The sequence below is a fragment of the Tamandua tetradactyla genome, chromosome 12 (assembly GCF_023851605.1).
Source record: "Tamandua tetradactyla isolate mTamTet1 chromosome 12, mTamTet1.pri, whole genome shotgun sequence".
NCBI classification, from domain to species: domain Eukaryota; kingdom Metazoa; phylum Chordata; class Mammalia; order Pilosa; family Myrmecophagidae; genus Tamandua; species Tamandua tetradactyla.
The window spans coordinates 37176149-37203034 of record NC_135338.1 but is presented as its reverse complement, the minus strand read 5'-3'; the positions used below and the strand labels follow the sequence as shown (position 1 = coordinate 37203034).

Here is a 26886-nt window from a genome sequence, read left to right as displayed (position 1 = left end):
TTTACCTATTTACAATGGGTTCACACCCATAGGAACGGATTGAGTTTAAGAACATGTTTTTATGGAGTACACAACTCCAAGCCACCACACAGAGTAGCTAGAAGAAGAGAAGAGCTAGAATGACAGTGGCCAACCCCAGCAAAGAAAAAGACAGAGGCTATAGTAGGTACAAGCCAGAAATTGGCCCAGTATCTGCTACAGATGGTGCAGGCCTCTGTTTCTCAAAGCATGACCCTGTACCAGTGGTGGTGGGAAAAGTGGTATGAGAGGTAATTTCAGGTGGTACCCCAGAACACTATTTGCAGGTGCTTTAGAAGCCCCCAGAAAAATGGTAGCAATTATTTCAAACCTGTAATTTCATAGTTATTTCTGTGTAGAACAAAACAAAGTAAAGGAAAAGACTTAATAGAATGAAAAACATGATACAAATTCAATTTATACATGGTTATAAAAAGGGCATGAGAATGATAAACAATGAATGAAAGACTGTGCTTGCCCTTGGTTATGTAGGAAGAAAGCTAGAGTCAGGGAAGAAGTATCCAGGAGTTTGGTTAAGGTATAATTTCGGAAATTGAGCAGTGGGTACAAGGGCGATCACTGATTTATTTTTTATATCTTTTCTTGGGTCTTACATATTTCAAACATTTTTTAAAATACAAGATGTATACAGATATGGCAAAACAGAGTGCCATTATTGGCCATGTATAGTCACTAACAAGTCTAGACCAACCAAGAGGTATCTTGCATTTACCCACTGAGAAGCCACCATTCAGAGAGCCCAATCTCCCAAGGGCCACATAAGTCATTTTTTCCTCCAGGACCCCCACACATGGAAGTGAACCCAAGCAAAGTCTCGTACCCCCATGCATGGAAGTGAACCCAAGCAAAGTCTCTCTCTAGACCATGCCAAGGCCCAAGAACTCTTTTCTATAGAATTCTCCCAGAATGAGAAAGGCTTCTGGGTCAGGGCCACTGCAAAAATTGAGCACATTTGCAATGCGGTACTCAAGGTTTAGTACACAGAAAGATAAAAAGAAGGCGCTGGACTGAGACGCAGACTGTCTCCCTTATCCCAGAGGCCTGGTCCTTAAATGACCCAACCAAAGAAAATGAAATGCAGCTCATGCTCCTGCAGGAATTATCATAAACTCTGAGAACACCAGTCACCAACACAGGCAAGGATTCAATTTCCCTCTTCCTTTATATGGAACACTCAAAGGCAAATGTTCCATGATAACAAATGAAAGCAGGATAAGGGGGTCTAAAGGACACAGTGCATGGAAAAGTCACTGAAAAGCTTCGATGCCAGGTCAACAGATATTGCACATGCAGAGAAAACATGGCAAAATCAGGCAGACACTTCTACTCAGGAGGAAGTCTTCCCTGACATGCACCCCGCACAACCTCAGCTGGGTTAGGAGCCCCTCCTATGAAGGGCTTCTGCCCACCTACCCAATCCCAATTCCTGTTGAGTTGGGAGTTATTTGCTGTCAGGGGCCAAGAACAGTAATTCCAGGCCAGAAATAAGAGCTAAAAAATCAATCCTACTATGTTGATGATTTCACACCTGCTTTCCCCCACTAGACTATGGGCAACTTGAGGACAGAGATTGTATCTTATTTCCCTTTTTGTTCTCTGAGCCTTGCACAGGACCTGCCACATAGCTGGCTCAGTCAACATTGACTAAAATAATAGACAAATGGAAGAATGGTGAAGAAACGCCCTGGGTTGCCCACACAGTCCCCTATTTGGGGCAGGTTTCAAAGAATATTTCCCCAAAAGCCAGCCTCTGCTACCATTCCTTTTGCAGACCAGCAAGGTCTTTAAAGTGCTTATTGAATTATCATCCCTAAACTAAGCTAGCAGTACAGCTAGACTCAGAGTTGGTGGCTGGTCAACAGCTGAAGCAGAGCGCTAACAGCTACCAATTCCACTGCACGGTCTAAACTCCCCTGCACTGGGAGATGTAAATTCTAAATATTTATTGAATTAATGGTTTGGTTGCTTGATTAAATAAGAGTTAAGGAACTTCTGGTGGGGAGGCTTTGCTGCCCTTCTCTTCCTCCCCCGTTCCCCAAACCTGCCCTAAGCAGCACTTCAACCTTAGGGCTCAGACCAGAGGCTGTGGAGAGAGGAGAAGAGCACCTCCAGCAGCAGCAGATGGCTGGTGAAAGCCATTGCACAGGCCTCTGTTTCCACTTACCATCCAGTTGAGGCTTTCCCCAAGGTTGGAACCAGATAAACAGGGAGACACAGAGTGTAAAGTGCAAAGAACATGGGATTGGGTAAGGTATGAGATGCCAAGATCAGGTCCTAATTTATTGGGGGCCAAAAGAAAACCTATCCCTTTTCTGTGTCTCCAGCTCCACGTCTGTACACTAAGAGGCTTAGTTAAATGCTGCCTAAATAAAAAAAGATATTCTCAGTTCCATGGAATAATTGCAATCATCTCCCTCCACCCCATCTTACTCCCTCACCCCACTCCTCTGAAATGCACTGATAAGTAATAGAGTCCCTTTTATCTGCAAAAATACCTTGCTATATCTCATAACTGCAAAGATTAACAGAATCTGACCCCTCCTGCTAAATGTAGACTTCAGTGAGGCCAAAATTGTTATCCCACATTCAAACATGAAGCATCTGGGGGCCTAGAATCTAAACAAGGTTAAGTGTAAAGATTAGCAGAATTCGATGAGAATGAAAAGTTCTTATAGCAAATTTATAGCTGCTTCCTCTTCACACAGTAACTATCATAGGTGGATCTCCTATCCCTAATTTCAGGCAACCACTTGGAGGGAGCCCATTTACAGAGGTATGCTCCTGATCTGTCTCTTTCCCCTAACCCTCATACCTTGGGGAGGAGAAAAGAACAATTAGATTAATGACTTTTTGAGAAGAAATAGAATGTGCTCAGCTCATCCCTTCCTCTCACCTCCCCTGTAGGGATGTACTGGACTGAAGAGCTCTCATGCTTCCCCACCCTGCCCTAAAAGGCAATGCCCCAACTGAGAGGCTGCAGGGTGTCCAGCCATGTCTGTGCCTGGTGAGGTAAGTCTGTCAAATTTGGGGAAGAAATTTAGCAAGCCCAGTGCTCGCAGACCCAAGCCACATGCTTCAGCTCAGCCTTTTTCAATAATAAAACTGACATTTTGATCTCTATCTGGAAGACTCCTGCATCTCCCTGGTTCCTGCTCCCAGACAGGGAAGAGAAAGGTTTTAATCATTACCTCCTCAAGTTCAAATATTCACTAATATAGTAACTAATATGACACACAGATACTGGTAATAACAAATGGAGCTCAGCTAAAAAGCTGCATACTCACAACAGCAATCAATATTATGACTCTGGTCAAAAAAGAAAAAAATCTCTCCCTTTCATGCACACACACACACTGACCCATTATCTGTCACAGAATAGAAACTCAAAAAATACTCAGTAACTGATAACTTTAAGCACTCCCATTCATTGAGGGATTAATAAAAGTTTACTCAACTTTCCATGGATTCCAGTTATCTGCAAATCTGGTCTTGAGTCCCTCTGTGACCTAGCTCCAATTTTATCCAGTCAAATTGAACTAGATCCTATTCCTTATAAATAATCCCCAAAATTTTATCCATTAACCTCAGCCCAAATCACCTTGTCCCCAATGCTACATGTCCCAATCCTACCCAGTCCAAATACACCTTAGTTTATTCAATGTCATCCCTCTTAGGCCACTCTCCCACTTGCTCTCTCTGCTCCCTCATAATTCAAGCTGTGTATGTGTGAATTAGCATACACACATCTATTTCCAGCTCTGGCTCCTAGAAGCAGAGACACCCAAGTAGCAATGAGCACACCTAGCACCCACATTTTGATTTCTAAACATCATTCCCCAATAAAAGGAACCATGGGTCCAGAGAAATAACATAGATTAAAATAGAGATAAATGAATGGGAGAACAAAAGAACAATAGAAAGAATCAATAAAACCAAAAGTTGGTTCTTTGAGAAAATCAATAAAATTGAAGGTCCACTAGCAAGACTGACAAAGAAAAAGAGAGAGAGGATGCAAATAAACAAAATCAGAAATGAGAAGGGGTGTGTTACCACAGACCCTGAAGAAATAAAAGAAATCATAAGAGGATACTTTGAACAACTATACACCAACAAACTAGACAACTTAGCTGAAATGGACAAATTTCTGGAAACACACAAACAAGCTACACTGATTCAGGAAGAAGTAGAAGATCTCAACAAACCAATCATAAGTAAAGAGATTCAATCAGTCATCAAAAATCTTCCTACAAAGAAAAGCCCAGGGTCAGAGATGGCTTCACAGGGGAATTTTATCAAACATTCCAAAAAGAACTAACACCAATCCTGCTCAAACTTTCCAAAAAAGTAAGGAAAAAGGAACCCTACTTAACACGTTTTATGAAGTTAATATCATTTTAATACCAAAACCGGGTAAAGATGCTATAAGAAAGGAAAACTACAGGCCAATCTCCCTAATGAACATAGATGCAAAAATTCTCAATGAAATATTAGCAAATCAAATTCAACAACACATTAAAAGAATTATACCCCATGACCAAGTGGGGTTTATACCAGAAATGCAAGGATGGTTCAACACAAGAAAATCAATTAATGTAATATAGCACATTAACAAATCCAAAGGGAAAAATCACATGATCATCTCAATTGCTGCTGAAAAGGCATTCAACAGAATTCAGCATCCTTTTCTGATAAAAACACTCCAAAAGATAGGAATAAAAGGTAACTACCTCAATACAATAAAGGGAATATATAAAAAACTGATAGCCAACATTGTATTCAATGGAGAGAGACTGAAAGCCTTCCCCCTAAATCCACTGCGACCTCTATTATTCAACATTGTGCTAGAAGTTCTAGCTAGAGCAATCAGGCAGGACAAAGAAACAAAAGGCATCCAAATTGGAAAGGAAGAAATAAAACTCTCATCATTTGCAGATGATATGATATTATACTTGGAAGATCCTGAGAAATCTACAGTAAAGTTACTTGAGCTAATAAATGCAGCAAGGTGGTGGGATATAAAATTAATGTACAAAAATCAGTAACATTTCTACATACAAGCAGTGACCTAGCTGAGGAGTCAGTTAAGGGAAAAATTCCATTCAAAATAGCACAAAAGAATCAAGTACTTAGGAATGAACTTAACTAGGGATGTAAATTACTTGTACACAGAAAACTATATAACATTGGTAAAAGAAATCAAAGGAGATCTAAATAGGTGAAAACATTCCCTGCTCATGGATAGGAAGGCAGAATATAGTTAAGATGTCAACTCTCCCCAAACTGATCTACAGATTCAACACAGTACCAATTAAAATTCCAACAACCTACTTTGAAGATTTAGAAAAGGTAACTAGCAAATTCATCTGGAAGGGAAAGAGACCCTGAATAGCTAAAAGTATACTAAAAATGAAGTACGAAGTGGGAGGATTAACACTCTTTGACTTTAAAACCTATTATAAAGCCACAGTGGTCAAAAGAGCATGGTATTGGCACAAAGATAGAAGAACTGACCAGTGGAATCGAATCAAGAATGCAGAAATAGACCACCAAATCTATGGTCAACTGATGTTTTAAAAGGCCCCCAAATCACCTGAACTGTGACAAAATAGCCTTTTCAATAATTGGGCATGGAAGAACTGGATATCAATAGACAAAAAAATGAAAGAGGACCCCTATCTTACACTCTACACAAAAATTAACTCAAAGTGGATTAAACATCCACGTATAAGAACTAGCACCATAAAGCTTCTAGAAGAAAATGTAGGGAAACATCTTTAAAACATAGTAATAGAAGGTAGCTTCCTAAACTTTACACTCAAAGCACAAGCAATAAAAGAAAAAATAGATAGATGGGAATTCCTCAAAATCAAATGCTTCTGCACCTCAAAAAACTTTTTCAAAAAGGTGAAGAGGCAGCCAACTCAATGGGAAAAAATATTTGGAAATCACATATCAGACAAAGGTTTGATTTCCTATATATACAAAGAAATCATGCAACTCAACAACAAAAGAACAACCCACTTATAAAATGGGCTAAAGATATGAATAGGCATTTTTCTGATGAGCAAATACAGATGACTCAAAAGCACATAAAGAGATGTTCATTTTCACTGGCTATAAGGGAAATGCAGATCAAGACTACAATGAGATACCACCTCACACCTATAAGAATAACTACTGTAAACAAACAGGAAACTATAAATGTTGGAGAGGACGTGGAGAAACTAGGACACTTATACACTGCTGGTGGAAATGTACAATGGTGTAGCCACTATGGAAGACTATTTGGGGTCCCTTAGGAAACTAAATATCGAGGTGCCCTATGATCCAGCAATAGCACTACTTAGTATATACCCTGAAGAGCTGAAAGCAGTGACACAAACAGACATCTGTACACCAATGTTCATGTCAGCATTATTCATTATCACCAAAAGATAGAAACAAAACAAATGTCCATCAACAGATGAGTGGATCAACAAAATATGGTATATACAAACGTTGGAATATTATTCAGCAGTAAAACCAAATGACATCCTGAAACACATGACAAGATGGATAAGCCTTGAGGACATAATGCTGAGTGAAATTAGCCAGACATAAAAGGATAGATACTGTATGATTCCACTTTTATGACCAGCATTAAGGCATAATCAGAGGCTTATAATACAGAATATACGGGACTTAGAGATACATAGAAACTAGAGATGGGTGAACCATTAGCTAATGAGGTTGAACTCCAATGTAAGGAGTAGATAGGAGGGAAGGTGGTTCTCTAGCAGGTCTATCAGTAAAATTACCATAATGAAGACGAATAAGAGTGAAAGGGGTGGTATAGACCTATGTGTCCCACTGATTAACAATAGAAATATGAATTAGTTCTCATAAGAATTTCTTCAAAGATATGTTACTTGTAGAAAGAGTGTTTAATCCAGGGTACGGGGGAAAACTGCTATTGCATGCTATGAGCTATGTTCAAAAAGAAACCATCAGTACTACCACAGCAATAGCAGAGGTAAATAATGGGGAGAGAGACAAGAGTTAAGAGGAGGTTTAAATTTCCTATTTGGCAAGGATGTGTTTATTGGTTTTCTTTCTCCTGGGAACAATGAAATTATCTAAAATTGAGAATGTTGACGCACTGTGGACTTTGAGCCCTACACATGTTGCCCAATGAATGCAGGTGGCTGAAGGATGCACTGATGGAGAAGTAGATTGGCAAATGATGGTGAATACTTATAAACAAAGGTTGTGCTGCCACAAAAAGGAACAAAGTCATGAGGCATGCAACGATGTGAATGAACATGTGGGACATCTGGTGAGACAAAATAAGCCAGAAACAAAAGAACAAGAATGGTATGGTCACCTTTAGAAAATGCTTAAAGGAAGACAGGGGCCTAGACTGTAAGTTTTTAGAGCAGACACATTAAGTCCAGAGTGCTGATTATTATTTCTAGATATTGAGAGGCTCTTTTTTATATATAACCTGATATTTAGAGATAAGAATGACGCCGAACAGGTTGGGGTTAAAGTAATTCAGAATATAGGGGTAAGGAAGACAGTGTCTACATTTTAGAACCACACATAATCTTTGAGACCAATGGAAGAAGGGTTTATTTGGTCTGGAACCAAAATTTTCTGTAAGGCATAATCTAACTCAACCTATCTGTATAGCTCATTCGAACAAGTGAAACACAGGGAGCACAGAATAAGAAAGAGGTCCTTTAATCCTGTCTAGAATATTGTAATGCCTGGATACATCCTAGACTATATTCAGCAGATAATCAAAAAGTATTGACAAAGTCCCCTGAGGGATGGGAGAAAGAATATAGAACTATTAAACCTTACCATCAGGGAATCCCCTGATACTGTGTCAACCTTTAGGGACACCCAAATCAATAGGCCAAGCCCTCAATCATGAGACTTATTCTTGTGAAGTTTATGTAGGTAGCAGAGAAGCTTAGGCTACCTATAGGCATGCCTAAGAGTTACTTCTGGACGACCTCTTTTGTTGCTCAGATGCGGCCTTACTCTCTCTCTAAGCCCAACTCTGCAAGTGAAATCATTGCCCTCCCCCCTACGTGGGACATGTCATCCAGGGGTGAAAATCTCCCTGGTGATGTGGGAGAGGACTCCCAGGGATGAATCCGGACCTGGCACCGTGGAATCAACAATTCCATCCTGACCAAAAGGGGGAAAAGAAGTGTAACTAATAAAGTATCAGTAGCGGAGAGAGTTCAAATAGAGTCAAGAGGCTACTCTGGAGGTTGCTGTTACACAAGTTTCAGTTAGACCTTGCTACCTATCATAACCTACCAATCCCCAACCAAGACCATTCCAGCCAATTAAAAAAACACCTAGGGCAATATATAAGATTCCACAAGGGTTCCATGCACTAGAATAACTTTCTGGAAACCTACAACCTCCAAATGGATCCCTGGTCCAGATAAATCCTGAAACCTAGCCCAGCCTCTCCAGAACATCAGATAAGTCCCTCTCCCTACCCCATATTAATGACAGACCTTTCCAATAAGAAAAAATGGTCATAGCCCAAACACCCCTAAAGAGAGGGATGGAAAGATCAAAGATGATGGTGGAGTTATACAGAGAAGATAGGATTTAACAAATGAATATGAATGCTGAATCATTAAATTGGTATCTCTTTTAGTCTCCAGTATTTTAGAGCAGCTAGAAGTAAAAACCTCAAATTGTAGAACTGCAACCCATGCCAAACTCTGAAATATGGTCTGCAACTAATTGTGGTGCTATGCTTTGAAATTTATAGCTTTTATATATATATGTCATTTTTCACAAAAAAAAAAGAAGGAAAAAAAGTCGACTATAGTAATAAAAAAATATTTAAGCCTTCTCATCTCCTCTATTCTGGAGTAGCTAGAAGGAAAAATCAGAGGGGATTGTATGGTAGCCCATGACAAACTCTGGGATCTGTCCTGTAACTACTTGTTGAAAAGTGCTTTGAAAATTACTGCTTTTTTATTTCTTTGCTTTGTATATGTTGTACTAGAGAATAAAATAATTTAGAAAAAGAAAAAAAATGAACCAATGCTCCTTGGAGAAGATATTGAGTCAAGGAATACAGCAAGAAAAATACAAATTGAGCCTGGAGCATCTCGTGACTCCAGAAAATAAGCTCAAGAAAAGACAGGGGCATGTTGAGAGGACCCAGGAGTAAACCTGAAGGAGTTCCCAATGGCCAAAGCTGGAACTTGAGAAACCAAATAATGACTGTGCTGGATTTTCACCCATAGAGTAAAACAATCATTATCCATGAGCCCATACTAATAAAAATAATTAAATGAATAAACAGGGGACAGCTCTTTCTTATAGAAGAATTTCAACTTATAAATGTTCATTAAAAATTATAAAGAGCCATCAAGGCAAACCTTGTGCTTCTGGCTGTCTCTTCTGACTGGACTAAATAATCCACAATGTTTAATTAAGTAAAGCTTTTCATCTCCATTCTTACAAACTCAGTTTGAGCCAAGGTCACTGCCACCACCTTACAAACAGGGAAGCAGAGGTGCTCTGTGGTGTACTGGGAGCCTAAGGCCCAAACTCCATGTCCAAAATGGCTTGTGTTCTACCTAGGACCTTCCAAATTTCTTCTCACCTTCTTCAGGTCCTGGAATTCCTGGATTTCAGGTTTTTTCCTTGAATTTCCAGTCCCTCTGTGGCCTATCCTAGTTATGCTTTAAGACTCAACATGCTTCCCCAGGATTCCACAGCATATCAGGACCCATTTGGTTCCAAGTAGCAAAAGACTGAACTCGAATCACCTTAAACTAAAGGAGAATTTCCTAGAATACATAAATGAAAAGTTCAGTGGTCATCTAGCATCAGGCTCAACTAGCACTAGAGGCTCAATTGACACATCTCTTCTCAATGCTCGCTTCATTCACAAACAGGCTCTTTCCTCATGATATGATGGCTGCCAGAAGCTCTAAGCCAACATCCTATATTCTTAGCTATACCAGCAGAAAAGAGAGAATTGCTATTCCCAAAAAATTCTGGACCTGATGCTTACTAGCCAGAACTGATGCAGGTGCCCATTCCTGAGTCAATCTCTAAGGCTAGAAGAATGGACTCCACTGATTACCTGGCTAAGGTTACATACCCAACTTTCGACATCAAGGATAGGATGAGTGCCACCCAAACCTCACTGAGTATACATGAGATAGGGGTGTGTGATGGTTTTGAACTCTATGTACCCCAGAAATATATGTCCTTAAATTTAATCCATTCCCATTGGTATGAACCCATTGTAAGTAGGACGTTTTGATAAGGTTACTTCAGCTAAGGTCTGGTCCACCTCCATCAAGATAGGTCTTAATCCTATTACTGGGGAGTCTTTTACAAGTAGAATGCAATCCAGACAGAGAGGGGAAAAGCTATAGAGGAAGTATCCAGAAGCTGAACATCAACAGAACCTGGAAGAGAAAGGAGAGAACAAGAGATGCAGCCATGTGCCAAGCAAAGAACCAATGATCACCAGCAGCCAACCCCAAAATACCCAGTCTTTGGGGAGGAAGCACTGCCTTGATAAAGCCTTGATTTGGCTTTTCTTTTAGCCTCAAAATCATGAGCAAATAAATTCCTATTGTGCAAGCTGAACCACTGCATGGTATTTGCTTGAGTAGCCAAGGAAATTAAAACACAGTGATTCCCCAAAGGAATGACTGGGAGCTAATACCCAAAACGACTCTTGGGGTACAAAACTAACAAATATCTATCACATAGCAACCCTTGGTCACAATTAACTTAATCCTGCTCCCATGAAGCCCATTATCTAGAGGTTTTTAGGTCAATACTGACTTCTTTCAGCTTTATGGACAGGTCAGTTTACCACGTATGCATGCATTCATTCATTCATCTTGGGCACCAAGAGTCTGATTCTCCAAAGTATTTGGACCCTGCCCCAGCCCCTCAGCTGCCTAGCAAAGTGAGATTATGCCCCTTTATTCCCATCTGTGGTGGGAATAAAGAGGATAACATTTATTCATATCAACAGAGCTGAGTCACTGAGCTCCTGGTCCGCCAGCTTCAACTTTGGAAGTGTTTTTCTAAGTCATCGCCTGCTGAGCTAGTCTCCTAGTTCTGATGTGCTCCGGGAATTGGAGATGCTGGCTTGACAGGTGAGATAATTATGTTTTACCCTTCACTCATTTCTTTATCAGCCATGATCATGAGAATGGATAAGCACTCAAATGGAAGAAAACACTCCTGCAGTATTTACTCATGCTCTTTATTGCCAGCCTGCCCTCCCTACACCCTGGGTTTGAAATCACCCATTTATCTGGTGTCAACCAGCACATGCTGCCCTCTTTTTATATACTAGCCTGCACTTGCCTGATCACATCACCCAAAGCTGTCAACTTCTCTGGGAGCTGCGGTACCACTGCCCTTCAGATGACTTACACATAAAAGGCAGTTGTCAAAAAAAGGCAGTTGTCCTCATGACATCCCTTGCCCATAACCTGTTCTGCAGATTCCCCAAGGCAGAGGTCTTGTCCTATGCCCTAGCTTATAGCTCTGTAGAGCATTACTCTGTTTGGTTCCAAGGCCAGTAGCACTGGTTAGATGGAGAAAAGCAGAGGCCATTAAGTCTCAAAAGCAGGTGCTCTGAGATCATCCAATAAAAAAGTAACATATCATTCATGTATTCATTCAACAAACTTTATTCAGTGCTATTACATCCCCATACCATTCTAGGGGATAGGGACACAGAGATGCTTAACAGACCCAGTTCCTGTCTTCTTGAAGCATACCTTCCAGTAGACATCTGAATTATTTTCGAGACCTGCTTCACATCCCACAAGGCAGTGTCTCACATATTATCTACAAAATCCTCAGTAAGTGATAGAACCATCTCTAGTTTACAGACAAGGAAAAGGGAAGCTCCAAATGGTTAAATGACCTACTCAAAACCAAGGCACAAGAGACCCATTATCTAAAGAGAGAGAAAGAAATGTAACCAACTATCATCTGTGGTGGGAATAAAGAGGATAATATGATTAAATCCAAATAGGAAGATAACTCTGGAAGGTTACACAAGAAATGATTATCTCCAGGCAGGAAAACTGGGTACCTGAGAAACAGCATTAGGAGGGTGATTTTGGGTTTCAAATATTATATATTTTGAATTACATACCATGTGAATGTCTTTCCCATTAAATGACACTTTGAGGATGTAATCAACCAAATCCTAAATATAGGAAATTCTACAGGATAAATGATCTGGTTTCTTTTTTTCAAATGGCTCAAAAAAAAGGAAAGAGCGAAGTGAATCATTACAGTTTTTAAAAGATTTAGGAAGGGGTGGGCCCGGTGGCTCAGCAGGCAGAGTTCTTGCCTGCCATGCCGGAGACCTGGGTTCAATTCCCAATGCCTGTCCATGCAAAAAAAAAAAAGATTTAGGAAATGTCAACCAAATGCAATGTTGTTTGGATCCAGATTTGAACAAACAAATGACATTGGGAGGGTGCACGGGTGGTTCGGTGGTAGAATGCTCAGCTTTCATGCAGGAGACCTGGGTTTGATTCCCGGACCATGCACCAACGCCACCGCCCCCCCCCCCCAAACAAAAAGACATCGGGAAGTCATCCTACATGAAATTTTTGCCTCCAGGCCACGACAGCCTCTTTCCCTCTCTCTCCATACCCTTTTCAGGTCATTTGAGCCTTAATCCTATGCTTTCCTCCTTATTTAACCATTTCACCTGCATAATATAGGTCTTATCTTCCAAATTCATTTCTAAGTTCCTTGAGGGAAGGGACTGACCCACAGAGAAGAGAAGAGGGTCCAACGCTCAGCACTTACCAACCACATGCCAGGCAGTTACCAAATGCCTCCTCAGTCAGGCTTCTCTCAGATTCCCTGCAATGCAGGCTTCTGCCTTGGTTTACTGGGTAACAAGGCTCGTTTAGCCACCATTCACTTGTCCACTCACCCATGGGTGGCTATTTACTGAGAGCCAGCTCCTGACAGGAGCTGCACTAAGTGCTGAGGATGCAGTAAGACGGGACACAATCTCTGCCCTGAAAACCATACATTCCTCACAAAGAAGTCATGCTATTATACAAAGACCACAAACCTGGAAGACAGGAGGCCTTGGCTTGGGTCTCTGCCCCTTGCTAATTATGTAAACTTGGGCTAATTACTCCCCTTTTGTGAGTCTCCAGCATCCAATTGTATAAAATATGGGTGAAGCTTAACAAATGAGTATGCATGTAAATCATTATACTGATATTTCTTTTAGCTTCAGTACCTTAGAGCAGCTAGAAGTAAAAACTAAAATTGTGGAATTCCAAACCATACCAAACTCTGAAATCTGTTCTACAATTAATTGTTGCAATGTACTTTGAAATTTATTGCTTTTATGTATATATGTTATTTAAAGAGAAGGAGTGTAACAGAGAAGATAGGATTTAAAAAATGAGTATGACTGTTGAATCATTATATTGATATTTCCGCTGGTCTCCAGTGTCTTAGAGCAGCTACAAGAAAAAACAAAAAATCGTGGAACTGAAACCCACACCAAACTTTAAAATCTGTTCCATAAAAACCTTTCAAAAGGGGGAAGAGCGAAATGAGACAAAGTAGAGTGTCAATGGCTGAGAGATTCCAAACACAGTCGAGAGGTTATCCTGGAGGTTATTCTTACGCATTAAGTAGATAACACCTTGTTAGTCAAGATGTAATGGAGAGGCTGGAGGGAACTGCCTGAAAATGTAGAGCTGTGTTCCAGTAGCCATGTTTCTTGAAGATGATTGTATTATGATATAGCTTTCACAATGTGACTGTGTGATTGTGAAAACCTTGTGTCTGATGCTCCTTTTATCTACCTTGTCAACCGACGAGTAAAACACATGGAATAAAAATAAATAATAGAGGGAATAAATGTTAAAATAAATTTAGATTGAAATGCTAGTGATCGATGAAAGGGAGGGGTAAAGGGTATGGTATGTATGAATTGTTTTCTGTTTTCTTTTTATCTCTTTCTCTGAATAGATGCAAATGTTCTAAGAAATGATCATGATGATGAATACGCAACTATGTGATGACACTGTGAATTACTGATTATATATGTAGAACGGAATGATCAAAAGTTAAGTATGTTTGCGTTTGTTGTTGTTTTTTTAATTAAAAATTAATTTTAAAAATCTGTTCTATAACTACTTGTTAAAATGTGCTTGGAAACATACTGCTTTTTTATATATACGTTATATTTCACAATAAAAAAAGTTAAAAAAAATAAAACAAAAAAGACCTTAGGAGGACAACAAGGGAAATTTGAATATGGACCAGCTATCAGAAGACATTAACGAATAACATCATTAGGTATGATAATGGCACTGTGGTTATGTTCTTTTAAAGATGCTTATCTGCTAGAGATACATACTGAAGTATTTACAGGTGAAATAATATGATGTCTGAGAGTTACTTTTACATGTTTCAGCAAAAACAAACAAACAACTAAATAAAGGAGTAGATGAAATAAGATTGGCAAAATGTTGATAACTTCTGAAGCTGGATGACAGTTCCATTAGGGTTCATTATACTATTCTCTCAACTCTTGTGGATGGTTACGAATTTCTATAATGAAAAGTTTAAATAAAAATTTAAAAATTAATTATATCCTCCACACAGGATGGTTGGGAAGGAAAGCTTCACAGAAGGAGGGGTTTGAGCTGAGTCAGGAAAGATGACTACGAATTCTCTAAAGGCAAAGGGCATTCCAGGCCGAGGGATGGCCTAAGCAAAGACACAACAGGACTACCCATCACAAACTACCTTCTGGAGGGGCCAATGGTATCTACACTTGACCCCAAACCCAACCTACATCCCACAAAAATGCCCTCTTGCTTAATTCCCAGAACTCCCCTCCCAGGGATATCTAGACGCTACATCAAAATCAACTACCCTGCTTCACATAGGGACAGCTCTAGTCAGACCCACGAGAGGCCCCAGCAGTTTCAGAAGATAGGAAAGCAATTAACCTCTTGCAATTGGGTTTTGCCTGACAAAGCAGTTTGGAAGCCTTATCTCAGGGAAAGCCTACTTCCCTCCTGAGTCATCCCAGACACTTGCACTCCCCAAAAACACACATCACCCTCCCCAGCAGCCTTCCTGCAGATTAATCATCTCAGCACCATGGAAGCCAGCTTGACGTTGGCCTGGCATCCCAGCCCACCACCACTGAAATGCCTCCAAGGGGATGAGGAGACAGTCTGTCCTGCCCTCCTTCCTCCCTAACCTTCAATTGCCAGTGACCCCAGCCTCAATCCCACCTGGCCCTGCCCACCTCCAGCCACTCACAGGAAGCCTGCTGGCCTGGCAGCTGATTCAGGACATACCCAGTCCTGCTCTGGCTCAGATGGGTCCCCGTGATCTCTTACCTTAGATCGGAGCTGCAAGTACTCCTCCGAGCCATAGGGGACATTCCTCAGGGAAGTAAGGTAGTCATAACTGATGACCACTGTCTGTGAACCAAGGGAGGGGAAGGCTTAGCACCCAGACATCAAATCTTATTCCTCTGCCCAAGTCCAGCAGCTGCAGGCCCCAGACACAGGCTGGTATGTCTCACCCCTAAGATGCTCTGCCCCCAGATCTTAGCATGGCTGGCATCTTCCGGTCATTCTGGGCTCTGAGCAAATGCCACCTCTGCACAGAAGCCCAATACAAAGTAAGCCCCCACCCACCAGGAACTCTCAATTACTTAATACAAAGCATCATGTAAATGGAGCTGGCTCATTTGCTTCCTTGTTTCTGGACTGTTTTCCCCTCACTAGTGTGTAAATCTATTAAGGCCGGGGCCTGTCCTTGCTGTTCACCAGTATACATGCTGTGCCTCTTACAGTGCCAGGTACACAGGTAAATGCTCAACAAATACAAGTTGAATGAATGCTACTAGATAAACTTACCCCACTACCTCTCTGCATCACAAGTAAGCCTTATTTCATATGTATGTACTGATTTGCTCTAATAGCATAAGTTTTGATTCTGGGCACCCTGCCCAAAACTCAAGAAGTCCCCTTATTCTTGGTGAATCAGAAAATTACAAGCTCAGGCATAGAGGAGCCCTGGGGGTTATATAACTCAAAACATTTTTTAGAATTAAGCAACAGTGGACCCTAGAAGTTAAGGGGTTGACAGGATCGATATCGAGAGGAGTGTTTTCCTTTGTGTGGAACCCCAATGCTTTAATCCACTTGACATATAGTTGTTATGCACCAAACAAGAAAGAAAGATATGGTCACTGACCAATACACAAAGACAATCAAGACAAGAGTCCTAAGGGGTGCACAAGTAGTTCAGTGGTAGAATTCTCGCCTGCCATGCAGGAGAACAGGGTTCGATTCCCTACACCCCCCACCCCAACCCAAAAAGAATAAACAAACAAACAAACAAAAACGTTGTGAACAAAATTCCCTATAGTATACATATCACAATTCTGCCTCTGTGTGTCTGTATATACAGCAATAGAAATACATATATGTGGGAGACACATTGGAAAAAAAAGACAAGAATCCTAGACTTTAACGAATTTAAAGCCTAGAAACTGGTTTATAAAGTTCTGTTTAATAGCTTCTTCCCTCTTTTCCAACTATTTAAATCCATATGGTTTTGTTCAAACCCCGGTTCCTCTAGAATACTCATTCTGACTCTCAGCCCTCAGTGCTCACTCCTTTAGAGGAGGTCCCAGAACAGTGGCCATCTAAGTCACTCCTCTCGGCACAATGAACTTTAGATTGTTTCTAACCCAATCATGTGTACATTCCTCACCCAGGAGCCCCTTGAGGGCTGGCACTGGGTGAGACAGCTCATTTCTACACCACAAAGTGTATAATATGAGGCTGGGCCTAAAAAGGGGAAAATACTTGGGAATTATTTCATACTCCATACCCTGTTTATCCAAAGTCTATTTGTCCATCTTAAGTCTGTGACTCTAAAATAAAACAGCTTATCTAGAAGGTAGGCACCACATGAGGTGGCCTCCTCTCTCAGCAAGGCTCAGGAGAACATTTGGACAACACTGAGTATTAAGGAAATGTTTAGACAACAACCAAAATTGAATGGACCTACATCAAGGAGAAAAAAGGATGCACTCATCCTGCAGCACATTATGGAGGGAAGAGAGCATGATGCATGTGGCAAGCTCTCACCAATGGAGCAATTATACAGGAAAGTCTGAGAGAGCCACTTTCAGCAGAGTTAAGGGGACATGATCACACCAGGATGATGTTCTTACTGAGCCACTGGGGAAAACTCTAAAGGTCAAATATTCAACTCAGATTCTCTGTGAGTTTAGGGATCAGAGAGGAACAAAGTTCTCTCTGACCTAAGACACTCTGTGAGTTCTGACTCAGGAACCATTCATATCAACTCATTTGAGAAAGTTCACATTCTCTGATGGAATTTAATCAAAGCCACAAAGACCTCTTTCCACGCATGTTTGCTGAGAAGCATAACCCTTCTGAGCCTGTCACTAAATCAGACACAGAATTCAAAAGGGAAAGTTTTCAGAACAGAGATGCTGTGCAACCCAATTCTACTTCTTCAGGATGGCAGAGGTGGTGAGCACAGGAATTCATGAATATGCATATCCATGCATATGTTTGTGTACAGGGAGCTCCGGCACAGGTAAGGGAAAACATGCATCGCCACAGATGTGGACCCAGCATGTTCATCCGCTATATGTATCAACACATGTAAGTGACACTGCAGATCCTCGGCCACCCTCCATGGGAAAAACCTACCGTAGCAACTGCTCTGCCCACCCGGACGGCACCAAAATCATTAGGATCCAAGTACTTGTCACTGTAAAGGTAGAAGCCAGAGGCAGCAAGAGCCATGCTGGTCCATGAGACAAATTTTAGTGCCCTTCTGGCCATAGCATCTGACCCTGCAGAAGGTAGAAAGGAGAGAGAGAGCAATGGTTAAGGATTTCATAGTCAGCTCTGAGTTCAAATCCCAGCTATGCCACTTAACAGGGTGCCTGACCTTGGGTCATTTCCTTACTGATCCTCAGTTTCCTCATTTGTAGCACAGGGACAATACCTACCCTAAAGGTGGTTAGAATAAAATGATATATATATATATATATATATAACCTGGTACGAGTCAACTCAAAGTCAGTATAAGGCCCTTTTCTAGACACCAGGGAGAGAGTAAATAAAACAAAGTTCTTGCCCCGTGGAAGTCAGAACCTGGAGGATGTGACAAATAAGAAGCAATAGATATATATCAGAATATCAGGAGGTATCAGGTACTGAACAAAAACAAAGAGGACAAGGGGATACAGAATGACAAAAGGAAGCTGTCTTAGGGAAAGCACAGAGCTATTAACCATTATTACGTGTAACTATCAATATACCACCCTGTATACACAGGCATCCTAGGCCTAGGTCAAAAGTGCTCAGGCCAAACTCAAAAAAGCAACTGGTCAAAGCAGCCAGATAAGCTCTCCACAATTGGCTGATTTTCAAAATATTTATCTCAGTTACAGTAGAAATGAGTTGAGGGCAAATACCATGGCTGTCACTGCTTCGTTCCGCACAGGCCCACACAATGCTTGACGGTCAGGGGCTCAGGGTCCACCTACTGATTTGATCCGTTTAAACAAACGCATGCTTCCACAGGGTCTCTCTCCTGACCAGTGGCGCCAAGTGGCTCCCCGCCCCTCTGATGCCTCCTGCCCACCTGCTTCCACCCGCTCAGCCCACCAGATGGCTGCAAAGTCACTTTTTGAAGCCATTGTATCAAATGGGCTGATTCCCCTTCAATTTCTGAGAATTCTCTATCAAATTAAAATCCATCATCACCCCACAGCAGCCAGGGAAGCAGTTCCACGTAGAAGAAGTGCACCACCAGGCAACCCGCGAGTTGGACTAGGCCTGCAAGCCCTGCCCAGACATAGCAGGAGGGTTCAGTAATCATTCTGTCTGCTTCTGCTTAGCACTTTGTCTTGTGGCCATAACCTTTCTGCTCTGTGCCTCTGTTTCCCCTTTATATGAAGACTGTTGCTGGAAATAGCCTTGTCTTCGTTTCCTTTAAAGTCTATTTTGTCTATGTCTCATAGCATAGCCATGCTGATATTTTTTAAAGTATTCCTAAGGTATATCTTTTTCCATCCTTTTACTTTGACTTTACATTTTATACTGTTTCTCTAAACAGCATTTAGTTGCTTTTTTTCTGTTTGCATTTAAGATAATACATAGTGGCACAGCCAGGATTTGAAACCAAGTCTGACCGACTATGAAACCCATAAGCTTAGCCAGGCTTACCTGGATGCCCTTTGGGCTTTACCTTGATCAGTTTTTTTTTTTTCAATTTTTTTCTTTCTTTATTATTTCTTAAATTTTTTAAAAAATATAACAACAAACTAACACAAACATTCTTAACTTATGATCATTCCGTTCTACACATATAATCAGTAATTCACAATATCATCACATAGTTGCATATTCATCATCATGATCATTTCTTAGAGCATTTGCATTAATGCAGAAAAAGAAATAAAAAGACAGCAGAAAAAAATTCATACATACCATACCCCTTACCCCTCCCTTTCATCGATCACTAACGTTTCAATCTAAATGTACTTTAACATTTGTTCTCCCTATCATTTATTTTTATTCCATATGTTTTACTCGTCTGTTGATAAGGTAGATAAAAGGAGCATGGTTTGATCACTTTGACTTGGGTATTTGCATTGACTATAATATACCGTCTTATTTTATGCTTTCTATTTGTCCTCCCTGTTGCGCTCCCTTTCCTCTCCTTTCTTATGTAGAACTCCTAGTATCTCAATGACCAGGATATGGCACAATTATAAAGGGGGCCATCATATTTAGCCTGAACTGCTCAACCATTTCCCTTTCCAAACCCAGTTCACTGCCTCCCAGCTAACCTTCACACTGCTACTCAAGTTACCATCCTCCTCCTAATCCATAGTCCATTCACAGCACTCCTATCTCCCCTCCACCTACCCCAAAGTCCAAATTCTCTAGCATTCAAGGGCCACCACATTCTCATCCCAGCCCACCTTTCCAGATTCATCTCCTAAAATGTCCCTCCACATTCAATACTTCCTTATTCCTCCATGAAGCCTTCTGTGAGCTGATCTCTCAGAATTAATCACTCTTCTCTTTCCAGTTTCATTATGTACTGCTTCTGAGACTACAACTCAAAATTTATATTTTGAATCCTATAAATCCTTTATAAGGGCCCTATATCTACCTCCTCCACCTGATGCAAAGGGTAGAATTGGTTAACAAATAAATCAAAAATTAAATAAGTCTGCTGAAAAATAAGTGATTTAATGAATGCCTGAATAAGTGACCAAGTAAATTTTTCCCCAGTCTATTCTTAATACGGAAACTAAGGTCTGATCATGTATTCCTCTGCTCTAAAGTCTCCAGTGGTTCCTGCCCCACTCAGATGAAGAGCCAAATACCCTCACATGGTCTACAAGGCCCTACATGATATGACTTGCCTTTTTTCTCTAGGTTTCAGCCCCTTCTACTTTCCCTTTTGCTCAGTCCATTCCAACCACATTGGCCTCCAGGCTATTTCTTAACATGCCAGGTACATTCTGGCCTGTGCTTGCTATTCTTTCTGCCTAGAACAGGGGGACTGGCAAACTTTTTCTATAAAAGGCCATATAGTAAATATTTTAAGCTTTGCAGACCTTGACACTTCTCTCACAACTACTCAACTCTGAGCGGCAGAGCAAAAGAGGCCGCTGAACTATGTAAAATAATGGGTCTGACCAGATTTGATCCTTGGGTTGTGGTGTGCCAAACCTCAGCCTAGTACATAGTAGGTACTCCAAATGTACTTACTGAATGAATGATAATGAATGGCAAAACCACACCACATGAGGCCTGTGCAGAGCCAGGTACATGGGCCCAAGTTAGAATCACATACCCAGGGCAGAGGCCACACCTGGCCTTGAAAGTACCTCTGGGCATGGAAACCACAGCAAAGCAGACCCAACTTCCAAGACCTGGTTTTCATGCAGATGTCCTCAATAATAAAAGAGATAGAAATTGAAATAGATGAAACAGATACAGGAGCCGAACTGTCTCTGAACTGACTGGAGGTGGAACTCTTCATAAAGTGTCAGTTAAGTCTTTACAATGCAAATGAGTTACTTCCCTCTGGGTACTTTAAAACACCTTATCAGCTGTGAAATATGTCTGTCGATGAAAACACCTTTCATTATTAAACGCTTTGCTAATGAATCACCTGCCCCATTCTGTTTACTTGCCTTTTTGACTTTCACCAGAGCTACCTCTCACAGTACACACAATTTACAGGCGTCTGAGACCACCAATATTCTAAATGTAACCATTAGCTAATAATATTAGCAGTAACTAACCTTTACAAAGCCCTTTCACACTCATTATCTCATTAGATATTCCACACAACCCACTGAGACAAGACAAATATGATTACCATCCCCAGGTACAAATGAGAAAACCAAGGAACAGAGAAGGTGAGTGATCTGCTCCAGGGGGCTCAGTCAGGAAATTATCAGTAGAGTAAGGGCTTGAATGGGGCCTTCCCACTCCAAACACTCAGCCTTTCTCTTTATGACACATGAGCTCCTTGACAGGGACACCTGGACACCGTTCACCAAGGTTTGCACCAGCACTCATGAGTTACTGCATCAGCCACCTTGGGCAGAGACTATGATTTCTGACCCTCTACTACCCTCAAGCAGTGCCAGGCAGGTGGAAGGAGCCGGCTGAAGCACTGGAAATAGCACATCACAAAATCAACCAGCGCTCCTCTCCAGAAACAGCTCATTTCAGCCTAGGAAACATTCAGGAGAACTGCAAAGTTTACACAGCTGTTCTACTGCCAAATAATGATCAGAATGGCATCCATCACACTGGACCACAGGAAACACCCTGGTGGGTGGTAAAACTGGGATGTCCTACAAAAGGGAAGTTCATATCAACAACAACAAAATAATGCCCTTCCCCTGGTCAGAACTAAATGGGAAACCAATCATTTACTTGACATTCAAGGAGGTCAGTAAGCAGCTAGGCTTTTTCAATTATCACCCATCTAAGGCTGGACTGGGTCCAACAGAGGTACATCCTCACAGTAGTATACTCTTTCTGCAGCCCCCTCCCCATGCCACACTCCAGAACAGAAGCCTGGAATCACCTCTCCCTGCTTAGTGCTTAGGTGAGAATGGCCTCAGAGGAAAGGCACCTAGGGCTCTAATTGCACTAATCCCTTAAAGGTAGCCATAGCCTCCTCCAGGTCCTAGAGAGACCACTAGATAGAAGAAGATTCCTTCTTTTCTGTCCTCTCAAGACCAGAAACATACCCAAAATACTCTCAGAGAGAGTGATCAGGGCTTCAGGGTAACCTGGTCACTGATATGGACAAAAAGCAAAAAAAGGTAGATACAAGATAGCTCAAGTCTGAAAAGACTGTCAGCGCCCAGGGCCCATCTAGGTGGCCTGAAAAGGCACGCTGCCTGCCCTGGCCATCAGATTGTGATGCACCCCAATGGAGGAACTACATTTTAATCACACTCTCATTCCTGATGTCCAATATCAACAAGGTACTCAAATAAATATTTGATTAGGTAAAGAAGCCCGATTGATGCCAAGGTCCCAGAGTAGACGGGAGAAGAAAATTTCTTTTTTTCTCCCAGGCAAGGAATAAAAATTCTTCATTAAGTGTATCCTGGGAAAAATGAGACTCAAGGAAAAGAGTGGGCAGCCAAGGGCAAAGAGTGAGCAGCAGGTAAGAGAAGAAAATGGCATAAGGGTCAATAAGAGAGTTAAATACTTAAAGATCTCATTTAACTTGCAGAACTACATTCTATAACAGCCTCATTCTAAAGAGAAGGAAGTTGGATTTTAGAAAAGTTAAGAAACAAGGCCAGGAAACTAATAAGTAATGTACCCAGAACATGGTTCCAGTATGTGTGTTCCAACCAAGAGAGCAAAGGGATGGAGAACCAACAGGGCCATTCTTGTTGGGCCCAGAGGTGAGCCACTGGTGTCTGTCCAACATAGAAATTTAAACCCAGAGATCTGGACCCTATTCTTCCCTTATATGCTCCTTGTCTGACAAGAAAATTAGTGTATATCAGAGAAGAATAAGCTACAAGCTTTCCCAGCAGAGGGCAAATGTCAAATCCATGAGGGCTGTTGACAAATGGCCAAGCAAACGATAAATAGATAGATCATGATGTCACCTGGAAAAATGGCACAAGTGTAGACGACATGAAAAACTAATTTTAAGTAATGTAGGCCTGGAAGGAACAAACAGAGTACAAAGTAATAAGCACATTTACTATAACTACTTTTGCAGTTATAGTACAAAACTGACCAACAAGGATCAAAAAGACCCATAATCAGGGCAGGGCGATGGGGGCTCAGTGGCAGAATTCTCGCCTGCCATGCTGGAGACCTGGGTTTGCTTCCCGGTGCCTGCCCATGTGAAAAAAAACAAAAAACAAAAACTAAAATAAAAAAGACCCATAATCAGATGTAAAGAGCTGGTGCATCCACTTCACTGGAATGTTTCCTGTAAAACAGTGGCAGGAGCAGCATCTTCTGGGAGCTTGTTAGAAATGCCAATTCGTGGTCCGTGAATCAAGGACTTTGGGGAGGAGATCAAGTATTCTTTATTGTTAACAAGCCCTCTGGGTGATTCTGATGCAAGCTAAAGTTTGAGAATCTCTGCAACAAGAAAGTGTTTGAGGAAAATGTGTGAAGGCACAAAGTGTAATTTCTCAACTAGGCAAATATTTCCTGAGCACCCACCAAGTGACAGGAACCATGGAAGTGATCAATCAATTACTGGCTGAACTTTATGACTTTCTAGTTAATAGAAAGTAAGGCCACTTAACCCAAGGAATGGGCCGTACTAGGCGTCTTCCAAAGGCTATTCACACACCGGCCATAAGAAACACGCAGGTATAGCGCGCGCTGGAAGCGCAGAGCTCTGCAACGCGTTAGAGATGAGGAGCGTCCAGGCGTGTGTCCCACGCCCAGGAAGAGGTCTTATTCAGACCACGCGCCTGCTGCCTTGCTCCGGAGCTCACGAGGCCACCTGGAGATGAGAGCGTCTGGCTGAGCCACCTGCGGCCCTCCTCCAGCCCACCACTTTGGACGCACGCAAGACGGTGCCACCGAAGGAACAGTCCACACTGTGGCCCCACTGGCCCTGGCGTGCGCCAGGATGGAGAGTCTCCGCCGAGGGGGCGGAGCACCGCCAGTCACCCGGGCCACGTGACCGCGCGCCGCGTCCCAGGTGACAAAGTCACAGAGCCGGGGTTTCCTACCGGCTCCGGGGGCGGTGGCAGCGGCCAAAGTTAGGGTAGGAGCCCAGCGAGGCCACGCAGGCTCCTCCCACGTTCCTCGCGTGGCACTGCCCTAGCGGCCGGGTCTGCCCTGGCTCTGGGCTGACCTCCAGCGGGGTACTTCTACTCACCCGGACGAAAGCCGGGCCGCCGCAACCCAGTAGCGGGGATTTCGCAAGGAAGGTCTCTCTCTACGCCACACCCCGATTGCGTTTAGTTAAACCGAGGCGCCGCGCGGCCTGCCGGGACTTGTAGTTCTTCCGGGTTCCCTAATCCACGGGGACAAGGGCCAAAGGACTACCGCAGTCCAACTGGACTGCTCTATAAGTGGAAGCCAAAGGTTACGCTTTATCAGTCAGGTGGCCTTGTTTCTTTGCCTGGGCCTCAGACGCGGAATCCTGCTGAAAACTTTTCCCCAGAGGCATCCCAAATAGATCACACATTGGTGTTTAATGGACGATAGACTTGTAGGCTTTCATATTTTGAGTATGGTATTAGAAGAAGTTGGCAAGGAAGAAATTCGCCGAACAGTTGTTGATTAGTTAAGATATGCTGGTTAATCTTAGTTATCTTTGGTCCTCATTCATTTGTCATTGGCCTCTATTTGTCAAATGTTTATAAGATGTACTTTGGAGACATTCATCAGAAATTCATTCATTCTGCAAACATCTGTTGCACTATGAAGTGGGGATTCTTCTAGCAATTGAATGCAAATCCAATCAAATTTCCAACTGGATTTTCTCTGGACCTTCCCAAGCTAATCTAAAATTGGTATAGAAAAAAAAGGTCAAAGCATAGCCAAAACACACTTGGCAAATAACATCTTTCAGGACTTGCTTTCCATACATCAACCTTTACTGTAGACCTATAAAAAATTAAGACCCTGTGGTGTTAATACAGTAGAGGCAGAAGGGAATCAATGAAATAGCCTAGAGAGCCCAGAAACAAATTCGGGCATAAATGGGTTCTTAATAAATGGCAGGCTGGCATTATCCATCAATGGGAAAAGATGGACTATTCAGTATATGGGGCTGAGACGACAAGTTGTCTGCTGCATCCCTTAACTTACCCCAGACACAAAAATTATTTCCAGGTGGATTAGAGACTTTAAATGAGAAAGGTAAAATTAAACTTTTAAAGAAAAACATCATGATCACAGGATAAGGTGTGCTAGTTTGAAGCAGTTGCATACCCCAGAAAAACCATGTTCTTTTAATTCGATCTAGTGGAAGCAGACCTATTGCTGGATGGGACTTCTTGATTAGGTTGTTTCTGTGGAACTGTGACCCCACCCGTTCAAGGTGGGTCTTAATCTTTTCCTGGAGCCTTTTATGAGAGAGAACTCAGGGCTGACACAGAGCAGAGAGATGAAACAAAGTGACAGACGTTTGGAGATACTTGGAGACAGACAGAAACTTAGAGAGGAGGCCAGTGGAACAAGGAGCTGAAGGCGATAAAACCCTAGATCAAAGGGCCAGCAGACATCACCATGTGCCTTGCCATGTGACAGAGGAAGCCCAGACATGATCAACCTTTCATGATTGAGTCAAGGTATCCTCTTGATTCCTTAATTTGGACATTTCCATGGCCTTAGAATTGTAAATTTGTTACCTAATAAATCCCATGGTGTTCTAGTTTGCTAGCTGCTAGAATGCAATATACCAGAAACAAAATGGCTTTTAAAAAGGGGGATTTAATAAGTTGCTAGTTTACAGTTCTAAGGCCAAGAAAATGTCCCAATAAAACAAGTCTATAGAAATGTCCAATCAAAGGCATCCAGGAAAAGATACCTTGGTTCAAGAGGGCTGATGAAGTTCAGGGTTAATCTCTCAAGTGAGAAGGCACATGGTGAGCACAGTCACAGTTTCTCTCTCAGCTGGAAGGGTACATGGCAAGCAAGACATCATCTGCTAGCTTTCTCTTCTGGCTTCCTGTTTCATGAAGCTCCCCAGGAGGCGTTTCCCTTCTTCATCTCCAAAGGTCTCTGGCTTGTGGGCTCTCTGCTTCTCGTGGCCGTGTCGTTCTTCTCTGCTCTCTCTGAATCTCTTTCATTCTCCAAAATGTTTCCTCTTATATAGGACTTCAGAAACTAATCAAGTCCCACCCAAATGGGTGAAGACATGTCACCTAATCCAGCCTAACAACCACTCTCTATTAAATCACATCTCCAGGGAGATGATCTAATTACAGTTTTAAACATACAATACTGAATAGGGATTAGAAGAAACGGCTGCCTTTATAAAATGGGATTAGGATTAAAATATGGCTTTTCTAGGGTACATACATCATTTCAAACCAGCACACCTGGGTAAAAACCAATCCATTTCTGATATATTGCATTCCAGCAGCATTAGTAAACCAAAACAAATGGCTTATTAAATAACATAAGCACAAACTCTAAAAGAAAAGCTTAAGAAATTTGGACTACATCAAATGTAAGAACTCTTAACCAGAAGACATCACAAAAAAAATAAATAAATAAAAGACAAGCC

The 26886-nt window shown here is 41.8% G+C and overlaps 1 protein-coding gene across 8 annotated transcripts in view; it reads right to left on the bottom strand.

Annotated features, from left to right (window-relative positions):
- ADCK1 (aarF domain containing kinase 1) overlaps positions 1 to 24605 on the bottom strand; it is a 179631-nt gene extending 155026 nt beyond the window's left edge. For 6 of the 8 annotated variants that reach the window (XM_077123210.1, XM_077123207.1, XM_077123209.1 and 3 more), the window contains exons 1-3: positions 24526 to 24605; positions 17814 to 17959; positions 15453 to 15536 (exon numbers count right to left, since the gene is read on the bottom strand). In XM_077123210.1, coding sequence (XP_076979325.1) covers positions 15453 to 15536; positions 17814 to 17948 — 219 coding nt within the window. In that variant the 5' untranslated portion in view covers positions 17949 to 17959; positions 24526 to 24605. The remainder of the gene's footprint in view (positions 1 to 15452; positions 15537 to 17813; positions 17960 to 24525) is intronic. The other 2 variants (XM_077123208.1, XM_077123214.1) reach the window with 2 other exon arrangements.
- Between the last annotated feature and the right edge of the window lie 2281 nt (positions 24606 to 26886).